We start from the raw sequence: 13,273 nt of genomic DNA, 5'->3' as shown, positions 1-13,273 counted from the left end.
AAAAAAAAATCAGAGGTAGAAATGAGAAAGTCACCTTTCTAAGATTGTAACAAAAATGTAAGGTGGGTAAGTAGAGGCAAGGAGGGAAAAAGAGAGGAGGGAGCTTGTGGATGTTTTGCAAAGCTAGGCTCTGGGATTCAGGTTAAATAGAACCAAATGGCTTTAAGCATCAGGAACTTCCCCCAACCCCAACCGCTGCCAAATGGGGAGCCCAATGTAAGAAACATATCAAAGCAGAAATGTTGTGTTTTATCTAATTTTAAAGTTATTATCATTAGGGGAACATTTGTCTTTCTAAAAAAGGTTTATCCAAATATGAACACCCTCTTACCCTCAGGTACGTGTCTTTAATAGCTGCCTTGTTGAGTCCTCGCCATTGGTCATCTTTGGCATTGGCCTCTTTCAAGTCCACAAAGTACCCAGTGACTGGAGTTCTTCCAGAATGGACTGGAGGCTTCCACTGCAGAACCAGGGAGGTTTTCCTAACCTCACTATATTTGACATTGTGTGGGGGTCCTGAGAAAGAGAGAGAGAGACCAATGTATAAAAATTGTAACATAGATGAGAAAATTCAAATACATATAAATCTAGAACCACATTTGAAGTCTTAAAGCTGAATCCAGTGTTCTTCTTTTGTGAAGTCTATCAATCCTATAAAAATAGGTATTTTGTGGTCATTTTGTATCAAGTTTCCTCAATGGCTCTACATCAACCTACTAAGTCCCTTTTTGGGCAGCAGGTAGTTAGAGCCAATTCAAGGTGGCCCCCAGAGGCTGGATGATAACTTGCCTTCAGGGTGTCCTTGGGCTTGCGGTCCTCATCTTTTATCAGAAGAGTTTAATGTGGTTGCAAATTCAGTTTAAGATTACTTTTGGATGGCAATCTGAAAATTTCCCTAAATCTCAAATTAGGATGAAAAAAGCAACTCTCTTTGATGGCATATGAACATAGATAGTAATATTTTTTTTACAAGAAAAAGTAATATATTACAAAATAGTTCCCTTTTAGAGGGAAATCTTTCCCATAGGGCATATATTCCATGTAGGAGTAAAAGCAAACTACAATTACAGTTTACAAAGAACTTTCATGAAAAGATACAATTAATCCCATAGACCCCAGCTAAACACTGTTAGGTACTTTATATTTATTTGTCTCATTCATCCTTAAGACAACAGAAAGCTCAGAGAAGCCAAGTAACTTGATCAACCTGTTCAGGAAGAAAGCCAAATGTTCTCCTTGTCCATGTGCTGTTTGCAGTCTTGGGAGAATCCAAACTACTAAGTGATATCCCACATCTTTCCATGACCACCAGCTGCTATGTAAGTGATATATTTATTTTCTTTCTTCCTATTTTTTTTCTTTTAAATAACTGATTTCTAACCAACCAATCAAAATCTCCTAAACTGACTCAGAGCTACAAACATAGACTCTACCATGCTATGCTTTGGCATTTTGCAATTGATAGCTCAATATTTGTGGGGCCCTGTATCTTAGCTTAACAATCACGGATATGTGTCATTCTTGCCTTCCAACAAGGCAAGAGGTTTAAATAATATGGTAACAGATTTAAAAAATAACCAATACCTTATAATAGTGTGTCATGTTCTGTTTTGCAAAGGGCTTCTAATTATTTTCTTGTGTCATCCTCAGAACCCAGTGAGACATCCAAACAGGTAGCACTCATCCTGCAACCTCTTTTGCTAACTATATCTCTCAATCAAAACATTTTCCACAGGCCTGCTCAGAATTTCTGAGTTTCTAGTCACTTATATTTTTTAATTTTATTCAGGAATTGTAAGAATTTAAAAACGGGTCCACTTTTGTGTAGGTGACAGAAAGAGCTTAAGAAATATTTACTGGCTTAAGGAGGTGTGAGAAAAGGCAGCATGTTTGCCTCTTATATTTATTAAAGTTGAGTGAGTGCTTGAACTTCTCTTAGGTTTCTCTTGTAATCTTTTTATTCAAATTTGATAGAGAAGTGATGCAAATATAAGCTAAGCAAAGGCAAAACTGATGGTTCTTCAAGGGCACTAGGGCTTCACATAGAGGAAGAGGGTGGTATCAAGGACATGGCTGGATCTACCCAGTATGCTCCAGTTGGCCTTGTGTTCTAATGTGGTCGATACTGGTGCTATACATATGCTGCATATTAAGCCCAAGTGGGAGAATCTAGTCATCTGGTGGCACTCATTGGGTCTGTGAAGTTGGTACTGTTGGAAGCAAAATGAAATCACCCACTAAATACATTAACGTGGCTAGTTTGAAACTTAATGGCTTGGTAAATTTGTTTGTATTCAATTTTTTAATTTGTTCAGTGTTGTAGCTGTGTTTTAAAAGGCACAGGTAGGGGGATCCCTGGGTGGTGCAGTGGTTTGGCGCCTGCCTTTGGCCCAGGGCGCGATCCTGGAAACCCGGGATCGAGTCCCACATTGGGCTTCCAGTGCATGGAGCCTGCTTCTCCCTCTGCCTGTGTCTCTGCCTCTCTCTCTCTCTCTCTTTCTGTGACTATCATAAATAAATAAATTTTTTAAAAAAGGCACAGGTAACTGTTTCTGCCTTCTCCCCATTTTCTTCCCTGTTCAGCCAACCACCCACTATGGCAACCTCCATAAGAGAATATTTCCAGCCAGGTTCCAGGAACTTTGTTGTGAGGCAGAGTTGAGACAAAAGTGGAGAGAGAACAAAATGACTGGAGAAGTAAGTGGAGAGAGTTAAGTGAAGAAAGTCCAGAACTTAAGTCCCAGGCAGGCATGTTAAGTCCACCAACATAATATCATAAAGAGCTAGAAGTAAGGGAGGAAAGAGACAAGGAAGAGGAGTCACATTGGCTGAGCTTGGAGGGAGAGATTTCTGGAGATTGATAAGTGAAAGGTTCCAGGGCAATATGGAAGAATACATGAGAATTAGAAAGTACAGGAAGAAGTTTTTGAGGTATTTTGTTGTGGATACAAGTTGGATGCCCTTCGATGGTCTTTAAACAACACAAAAAAAATATCAGAATTCCTTTTAAAGGATAGTGTAGAACTCAGATTGTGTGCTTCTGTTAATCCTATTCCAAGCAGAAAGATATAACTCTGAGGGCCTTAGGATGTATTTGGAATATAAGCACATGAAATTATAGTCAGTTTTATATTAGTGCCTATTATTTGATAGGATTACAGAAATATTTCAGGTAAACATAAGGGGCCAAGAGAACTCTTTTCCCTTAGAAACAGTCTATGTAGCACTTAAATTTACTTCCCAGCAGTAGGTTCTTTTGGAAGAGACCTCAAGCCTGAGTGCTGAGAAATGGTTTTCATGGTTTACCTGGAACAGCAATGGTCCACTCTTCACATTTGAAGCATTCACTTACTGCTGAGGGTACTCCCAACCCAGCGATGTTCATGGCCGCCACTTGAAACTGATACACCATGTTTTCCTTCAAGTTGCTAATCTGCAACATGACAATATCACAGAGTGGATGCTGAATCAGGTTTGTTTTTTCAGTTGTTCAATATTTTATTTACTTACCTCTTGTGTTGGACACACCCTGAAGTGACCCCCAATGAATCATACCCTTTTGTAATCTACTCCCCCTGGGTGTGAGTAAAATCTGTGACCTGGTTCCAACCAACAGAATATGGGAAAGGTATTGGAATATCAGTCCTGTGATTGTTGTTCCATCAAATAGAAAAGGAGGAGGGATATTACAGATAAAATTAAAGTCCCTAATCAGTACATTTTTTAGTTCATCAAAAGGGAGATTATCCTGGGTAGGTCTGAATTAATCAGATGAAAACTCTCAAAATGGGGTTTGGCACTTTCATGAAGAAAACACTGTCCTGATGGCATTCAAGAAGCAAATGCCATGTTTTAGCAAATGCCTAGCCACTCACATTTGGAGAAGAGCAGCCTCTAGGAGTAGAGGGCCCCAGACTTAACAGCTGGAAGAACTGAATTCTGCCAGTGACTGAATAATCTTGGAAGAGGAACTCAACTCCAGATGAGAATGAGCCCTGCTGACACCTAGAATAAAACCTTGTGAGACCTCAAGCAGAAGACTCATCTAAGACATGCCTAGACTCCTGACTTACAGACACTGTGATATAACAAATATGGGTTGTTCTAAGTCACAAAGTTTGTGGTAATTTGTTAAGCAGAAATAGAAAATTTATGCTTGTACAGATGAAAATTAAAAGAATTCTAAGCTAGGAATAAAAATATTCAAAATCTTTAATTTTTCTGCTCCTTACTGAATGACTTAATGACCTTTCTATATCCCTCATAGGAAATTTGGCTGTAGTAAATATATGTGATAAAATAATGAATGTGAAAATATTTGCACAGTATAAATGATGGAATATATTAGTGTGAAAAAAATCCATGGACTGTAAACAATCCTTTGAGAATTAAAAATGCTTAATAAGTGAGGGCATTTAGGTAGCTCAGTTAGTTAAACATCTGACTCTTGATTTCAGCCCAGGTCATAATCAGGCTCTGTGCTCAAAGGAGTCTGCTTGCTCTTCTTCTTCTGTCCCTTCCCCCACTCATGCTCTCTCTCTGTCTCTAATAAATAAATAAAATCCTTTAAAAATGCTTAATAAATGAAGGCATCGATAGAACCAGTTGGGTTAATAAAACTTACCCATTATATGACTTAAGACAAGCAAAACAAATATATATCTATGATCCTGATTTGATCAAGTAGAATATAATGGCTATATGTTATGGGTAACAGAATAATACAAACTCCCTTTTTGATTCACACACACACATACAAACACATTTCCTTTAAGAAGGAAAGATCTTTTTAATTAGTAGGAAACCATCATGTAGATAACTTGGATCTAAAAGTACTTTATTCAGGTACCAGGGCTGTTTTGGGGTTCCATTAGGGTGACCAACAATTCCAGTTTTCTTGGGACTGTGGGGTTTCTAAGGATGTAGGCAGTATAGTGCTGAAACTAAGAGAATCCTAGGCAAACAGAGAAAGTTGGTCATTCTAGGCTTAGGTGAAATATTGTAGCATGGGACTTCTATTTCTGGCAATGGTGAACCAGGCCATAGAGATTAATCATCTTGCTAAAAAATTAAAAATACTAGACAAAAATATCTTTAAAAAATCTTTTCAAAAGCATCAAATTATTGTCAAGACATTATAGAATTCTAGGAACAGAATAATGGGAAATAGGGAACAAAAAGAGATAAGTGGAACCTATATAGAAGTGGCTTTTACCTTTGGGATAGCTGCCAAAAAAGAAAAATTTGACCTTTGGTTTTTATTATCTCAAAAGCAGAGGAACTGAAATCAAAGCCTAGAGCCAACCTAAGAAGGGTAATAAAAGGGAACCCTCTACAACTAAGATGGAGCCCTTAAGGGCTTTACTCTTTGGGAGTAAAGTTGAAATAGAAATAAACCTGCCTTCATACAGTATAAATTTACACTGCTTGATTGTCCCAAAAATTAAAGGCTTGTATTTGATTTAAGAAAAAAAACTCAACAAGTGGTATCCCCAGGTACCTTGCAGAAGCAAATACAAATCTTTTACAGAGAAAAATGTCTTCATCCTGAACCTCAAATTATTCATGCAAATAATATTTTAGTGACAATGAGCAGCACATAATCAAGGATAACCAAGCATAGAAAACAAGATACTATGAACAAGATACTACAAAACCAATGAAAACAGATACATACCTGCAAAGATATTAGATGATAGAATCATCATAGATTAGAGAAACAGCTATGCTTACTATGTTTTAAACATAAAATACAAATTTAAAACATCTGTGGGACTATTCCTGAAACTAATGTTACACTATATGTTAACTAACTAGAATTTAATTTAAAACTTGAAACATTAAAAAAAGTATCTGCAGGAGAGACAGTAAACTATAAAATATTTTGTAAAATGTGACCTAAAAAAGAGAAAAATACAATAATAGAAAAATAATGGATGAGTTTAACAGAAAATCAGATGCAAAAGAAGAGCAAATATGTAAACTAACAGAAAGTTATAAGAAATCACACAGACCACAGTGCAGAAAGATACAAAGATGGAAAAGTGAGAAGAGTGATTAATGGACATGGAAGATAGAATGAGAATGTCAAATACATGTTAAATAGAGTTTCAAGAGGAGAGAGGAGAGAATGGGGCAGCAACAATATTTTAGGAGATAAACGGCTTAGAATTTTCCAGAAAGATCTTCTTGAAAAATCCAACCCACAGATTGAAAATACTCCTCATGCCAAAATCCTAGGCAGAGACATTTTTAAAAAACCTATTCTGAGATACATAATTTAACTGTAGCACACCAAACAGATAGTAAAAATACTAAAAGCTGTCTAAAAGACAACACTCAAATAAGCAAACAGACTAAAAGCTGACATGTCAGTGACAACATTGAACCAAAAGGCAGTGGAATTATACCTTCCAAGTGTGAAAGAAAATAACTACTATTATATAATATTTTATCTAGAAAAATTTTTTGGAAAATGAAGAAAAAAGTTATTTTCAGATGAACAAAAGTAAAAGAGTATGTGTTTTCAGAATACCCTAACTAAAGAACACTCTAAAGTATTTAATTTAGATGAAAGGAAAGTGTTCTCAACTAGAAGGTCAAAAATGTGAAATTAAAAGAAAATAAAATCTTAAATAAAATCATTTACATAAATCTAAGTATCGACTATAAAACGTTAATAACATTACTTTTGGATTTAAAAAATGACTTAAAAACACATACACAATAGCATATAAAATGGGACTAGGATAAATGGCTTACAGTATTCTGAGGCCCTATTTTTCTCAGACAAGGTTAAAACAATAGAATTCAGACTGTTAATTTACTCACTATAATTTTTAGAGTAACCACCAAAAACAAACACTGGAGAATTTATAGCTTTCAAGGTAGTATAGAGGGGGAAAGGGCATGGCTAAAAGGTGAGGGTAAGAAACCTATTCAAAAGTAATCAAGTAAGGACAGAAAATGAAACAGAACAAGCAAACAGAAAACACAAAAAGTGGTAGTATCATTAAACACTCCAGTTAAATGACAAAGACTCTCAGGTAGGAAAAATATCCCACCCTATGATTCTTAAGATATATATATATATATCATGAAGTTAAAGACAGATTGAAAGTCAAAGGATGAAAAATTATATACCATATAAACACCAACCAAAAGAAAATTGATAAATTTATATTAATAACAGACAATAGAGACTTGAAGGCAAAACAAATTGTCAGTGATATCAAAAGTCACTTTATATGCATCTAATAACACCTCTTCAAAATATATAAAGTAACATTTTAACTGGGTGAATTTTATGATATGTGAATTATATCTCAATAAAGTAAGATTATCCTGCAAATTTTCCCTTCCAGTACTATCCTTGTCAAGTATTTTTATCAAATTAACTCTATAGTCTCAGGGTAATTTCACTCATGAACATAAAAGCAAAAATCCTAAACAACAATAAGTAAAAAAAAATCCAGTAATATATAGACAGAATATACATAATGTCCAATTTGGATTTATGCCAGGAATGCAAGGTTATTTTAACATTAGATAATTACTAGAATATACCACATTAAAACTAAAGGGAAAAATCATATAACCATCTCAATGGATTCAGAAAAAATATTTCATAATTTTAATTAATTCTTAACTAGGAATAGAAGGAAACTTCCTTTGGCTGATAACAGATGTCTATCAAACACTGATAGTAAATATAATATTTAATGGTGAAATGGTGAAATGTTTTCCTTTAGATAAAGACCAAGTCTAGAATGACCAAGATCACCACTTCTATCAATATTTTGTTAACGATTTTAAGCAGAAAGCTAAGAAAATAAAGCAAAAAATATAAAATTTGGGAATGAAGAAGCAACCTGTCATTTGCAGATGATAGGATATACAGGAATCAAAAAGAGCTCATAGGTAACATAGAAATAATAAGAAAATTTAGCAAAAACTTATACATAACAATGACATGTAAAATCAATACATAAAATGAGGTATATTTCTCTATACCAGCAATAACAAAATGATATAAAAACAGACTATTTAAGCACCAAAAACATGTAATACCTATAAATAAATAACAAATGATGTGCAAAACTTCTCTAGAGAATTATAAAGCTTTATTGAGAAGCTTTAAAGACCAAAATAAATGGAGAGAAATATCATGTTCATATATTAGAAGAGTTCATATTTTAAAGATGTCAATTATTCCTCAATTTATTTATGGATTCAATGCAATATCAATCACAATTGTAAAATGTTTTAGTTTAATTTAATTTTATTTGTTGTGTTTGCTTTTGCTTGTCTTGTTTTTTGGTAGAACTTGGTAACCTAATTCTACAATTTATATCGAAGTGCAAAGGACTAAAAACAGCCTAGGAATAATAAACTAAACTGAGATAACTTGATCTACCAGTTATCAAATTTGCTATAAAATGGTAATGATTAAATTAATGTGGTTCTGGTCCAGTGGTAGACAAACAGACCAGTGGAACAAAATGGAAAACACAGAAGCAGACACATGCATCAAAGAAACTTGACACATGATACAAATAGCCTAGAAGAATAGTAGAAAAAAGGGCAAACTTTTCAATAGATGGGACAACTGTGTTTCCCTACAGGGGAAAAATGAATGTTGACCTTTATACCACAAAGCAAATGTTAAGTCTGGCTGCAATAAATTTAATATTAAAATTAGTGTTGTTACCATAAGGAGAAGAAATACTAACCAATGAGCAGGAAAAATAGACACAGCCTCCACAGCTACCAAGGATTTTAAGCTCAGAATATACAAAGAAAATATATTAGAAAAATGGGCAAATCTTTGTGCAGGCATGTTATAAAAGATTTCAAAATGGATATTATAGGGATCCCTGGGTGGAGCAGCGATTTGGCGCCTGCCTTTGGCCCAGGGCGCAATCCTGGAGACCCGGGATCGAATCCCACGTCGGGCTCCCGGTGCATGGAGCCTGCTTCTCCCTCTGCCTGTGTCTTTGCCTCTCTCTCTATCTCTCTCTGTGACTATCATAAATAAATAAAAATTTAAATAAATAAATAAATAAATAAATAAAAATTAAAAAAACAAACAAAAAAAAAACAAAATGGATATTATATATAGCAAAAGATGTTCAGATTCATTTGACACCCCGATTGTCAAAACTGAAAATGTGTGAATATACCAAGTGTTAGGGGAATGTGCAACAATGGGAATTCTCATACTCTTCAGAAAACCAGTATAGACGTATCTACTAAAATTAAAGATAACAGATTCTCTGGCCCACCAATTCTGCTTTTAGGTAATAACCTAGAGAAACTAGTGCATATACATGCCAGCAGACAAAAATGTACAAAAATGTTCATAGTTACACTGTTTCATATAGCTGTAAATATGAAAATACTGAAATATCACCAATAACTAGATAGAAAGTATATTGTGAGACAGTCATATAATAGAATACCGTACAGTAATGAAGTCATAGCTACACATCAACATGGAAGAACTTTAAAAATATGATTTTATTCTATATATTCTTGTTTTAACTTCTTTATGAATTCAGTATGTGTGCGATATTCCATAAATTTTAAATGTTAGATTTAAAACCTGTGGCACTGAGTTGGGGAAAGCACCATTCTCCCAACCTCATCCTGCTCTCGCTCTCACAGCATAGGGTTCTGGGAGTATTAAGGGGGGGTGACTTTCCTCTAGCTAACAATACTCCAAAGAGAGGAACCATAGTTATGGCATCAGTAAAACCCTTCAAGTACTCTGAGATGGGCAAAGCAGTAAAAAGAAATGTGTGGGTAGACACATATCAATCATCCCTTCATGGCCATCAGAGCCACTATAATGGGGGACACTTCACAGGTGGTGAGCTGATGCTGGCCATCAGGTCCATGTCCCTTTATCCTTTGTGATTTGAACACTGAAAGCTAAAACTGCAGTCTTTTGGATCCTGGGACTCTTGAGCTAGCAGCACATTGGTTATAGATATTTTGTTTTGAAATAAACATGAATTCTTACCATAAGTATACATTTCATAGTAAATATTCTAGGAAGTTATTATGTTTATGCATATGAATCAGAAGATACAAATCCTTCCTGGTCAATCAGCTTACTTCTATTTACCTTGATATATTTGTGACAAAATCCTGTCGTTGTAGACAATGGACACTGGAGAAATGATATGAATCATTTATAAGCCGCTGGGTGTAGGTGTGGGTGTGCGTGTGTGTGCAAGCGAGCATGTCATCATCATATATGATTACACTCCACACTACAGAAGGTCACACATTTACCTTATATGCCTCATCACTGACAGCTTTGATGTTGGCTTCTCTCCATCTTCCTGGTACTCCATCAATTACCTCACGATAGTTTACATAATAGCCAGTAATTTCAGCTCCTCCAGTCTTATCTGGTTGCTTCCATCCAAGAACCATCGAGTCACGAAAACTTTCAAGACAAGTGATATCACAGGGTGGAGATGGTGCCGCTGTTGCAATATGAATACCAAGTAAGTAGAAAGAAATGCATTTATGATTTTATGTACATTAAACTTGTTTCATTCGTGCCACCTGTGAGGGCACTAGGGTCTTGCAGCATAAAACTAAAGCGTGAAGACTAATCAGTAACTTGGCACCCAATTTGGTGTATGAGAAAAAAACCCCACATACAGTAAAAAGTGCACTGCAAATATTATTCCAAAGATAAAAAGAACCTGCTCTCCTACTTCCACAGAAGAATAATTTTTGAAATACTAATAGCAAAACAGTGCAATATTCTGAAAAAGGAAACAGAAATAGTATTCTGTTCTAAGAAGAATAGTATTCTTCTTCTATTCCCCAGAAGAAGAAATATTTTTCACAAGATACATATTTTTGTTTCTAGGTGGTTTTGTTTTTATTTGCTCCTTGAGGAAAATGAAGTATGTATATCAATTTCTGCCTCAATGTGCTTATAGAGAATTTCCATGTTATTTCCAAATGGTTAGCATTTCACCATTCAGGCATACATACCCTTGTGAGACCTTATAACTAAACAAGTTCTGTCTACGCACAGAAAAAATCTTATTTCAAGCTCAGCTAAATGCCATCTTAAAAAAATTTTTTTTTAAAGTAGGCACAATCTGCCATGCGATTTTTCTCTTAGTATATAATACCTTTTGCTGCATTATTTTTAACCTGATGTTGGACTATTATTTATATGGTACAAAATGCTAGACAGCTGTCACCGTGTTTATTATTTCCTAGCCAGAAAAATATCTGGAGGATGTTTTAAAAGTCTTCTTTCATTTATGTGGCTTTGCTGATCAACTTCCCCCCCCCAACTAGTAAATAATGGTGTTTGATTAAGAAAGAGGGGGTCAGGTGGTGGAAAGAAATCCATCCAGATGTGCAATGACATGAAAAAGACTTTTCTGAATATTTATTTGGATTACAGGGAAAAAAAAGAACTACTTATTCTTATTCAAAAAGATTCTTAGAACAATAAAGATTTTTTAAAAATAAAATACATTTGTTTCTCTCTCTCCCTCTCACCAACCTCTTTCATTCTTTACACTAAAAATATTCTCTCTCATCTCTCTCACTCTTTCTATTACAGAGACATATAGAATGTGAACTCTCAAATAAATATCCCATCTTGAGTTGAAGGTACAATAAAGGTTAAAAAAAATAGAAGTTAGAGAAGTTGGAAGTGGAGTAGTAATAGGAGATGGATGAGAGGCATGCTACAATGCTTATCATTTCATTTTTATTTGATAAGAAAACACTGTCACCTAGAATATATAAGCCACAAGTATCAAATATCCTATTAAGAAAATTCTGACCTTACTGATAAATAGTCTTAAATAAATCAGTTCTGGGAATGTGATTCACATAGCCCAGAATTTAGCTTTATGTGATGATTGTAATTGCCTGTTAAACTTGTCATGGCACATCAAAGAGACTATTACTTATATTTATTGGAGTTAAATATGAAGGATAACTTGAAAACCTGAAGATGAACAGCAGTAATAACTATGGTCCTGATAAAATGTGACTTCTTTGAAACATATTTTTCCCATACATGTATTGAGCATGAGTATTTCCAAGAACTCTACATGGGCTGTGATTATCAAATCCTTTCTCCTCTCAGCTCTAATTTTCTTAGCGAAATGAGGCCAATGGTGTGTCTGCCTGAGAAACCAAACAGGGCTCAATAACCAAATCACTTTAAATATTCTGCTGTCATTAAGCACAGTGAAGTATGTATAAAAGCCAAACTCCCCCAAAGTTACTTTTACAACTCATTAGACAAAAGTACTGCAAATGGATAGCTGAAAACATGTCAAATGAAGAATAAACATTGATGAAAGTGAACACAGAGATGGAAGAATGTGATCTCGACAATGAGGTGAGGACACTGATGGAGACAGATGGAACAGTTGTACTCTTTCGAATCTCACCTAGGTCCTTCTTCTTTTTCAGAGGGTCAGACTTACTTTTCCCCTTAAGGGCTGCCTTCTGTGGTGATGGGGTAAGCTCTTCCTGAACTGTTTCACTTACTTTACTCACTTCTGTTTGGCCCAGGTTGTGAGTGCTACTGGGTAGTGAAGGTTTGTTAAGTTTGCTACCAAGCAAAGCATTTTTCTTAAAGGCTGGCTGGGAGGCTTCATGCATGCCTCCCCTGGAGTCTGTTAGTCCACCAGGTGTATCATTCAGTTCAGGCCACACATCTGGAGACACTCCTCCCCCTACAATCACCAGATAACAACATAAACACTTTGAGCTCAGACACAGTACAAATTGCTCTTACGTAATAGAACAAAGGGAAAAATATTAGGCCCACAAATAGAACAAAAGTCATCTTAGTTTAATGGAAATCACTCAGCTTTTCAAGAAATATGGAAAGCATACATTCCAAAATAATTTATGCCAAGGAAACATTTCAACTTCTCCATATTCTGGGAAAAGAAGAAATAAGAACAGAAAACCACAGACAGAACAGGAACCATTTTGTTTCACAGAACCCAAGTATATATAAGAAAAAAAACAAATCTCTGACATTTTTTGAAAGATATTAAGTCCTATTATTCAACAGAATGACGGGAGGAAAGGATCATAAAATGCACAAGACATACATTAAAGACCCTGATTTTATAACAGAATTATGTACATTACTGAAATATTAATGGTCTGTACCTCCCAACCTCAAAAAAATGTTCACTATTGTCCATAAATACCATAAGGAGTATTAAAAAATAATATGGCATGATAACCAAAGATAACT

General features: G+C 35.1%; 1 protein-coding gene across 9 annotated transcripts in view; it reads right to left on the bottom strand.

The window, feature by feature from the left end:
* MYOM1 (myomesin 1) overlaps window positions 1-13,273 on the bottom strand; it is a 155,610-nt gene that overhangs the window by 47,018 nt on the left and 95,319 nt on the right. For 5 of the 9 annotated variants that reach the window (XM_072735031.1, XM_072735032.1, XM_072735028.1 and 2 more), the window contains 3 exons: window positions 10,300-10,496; window positions 3,307-3,433; window positions 332-516 (listed from right to left, as the gene is read on the bottom strand). In XM_072735031.1, the coding sequence (XP_072591132.1) occupies window positions 332-516; window positions 3,307-3,433; window positions 10,300-10,496 (509 nt within the window). Of the gene's footprint in view, window positions 1-331; window positions 517-3,306; window positions 3,434-10,299; window positions 10,497-12,449; window positions 12,738-13,273 lie in introns of all 9 variants that reach the window. The other 4 variants (XM_072735024.1, XM_072735025.1, XM_072735026.1 and 1 more) reach the window with 1 other exon arrangement.

This window comes from Vulpes vulpes, chromosome 13 (assembly GCF_048418805.1).
Source record: "Vulpes vulpes isolate BD-2025 chromosome 13, VulVul3, whole genome shotgun sequence".
NCBI classification, from domain to species: domain Eukaryota; kingdom Metazoa; phylum Chordata; class Mammalia; order Carnivora; family Canidae; genus Vulpes; species Vulpes vulpes.
Note: the sequence above shows the minus strand (reverse complement) of the source record. Positions and strands in the feature narration are given on the sequence as shown.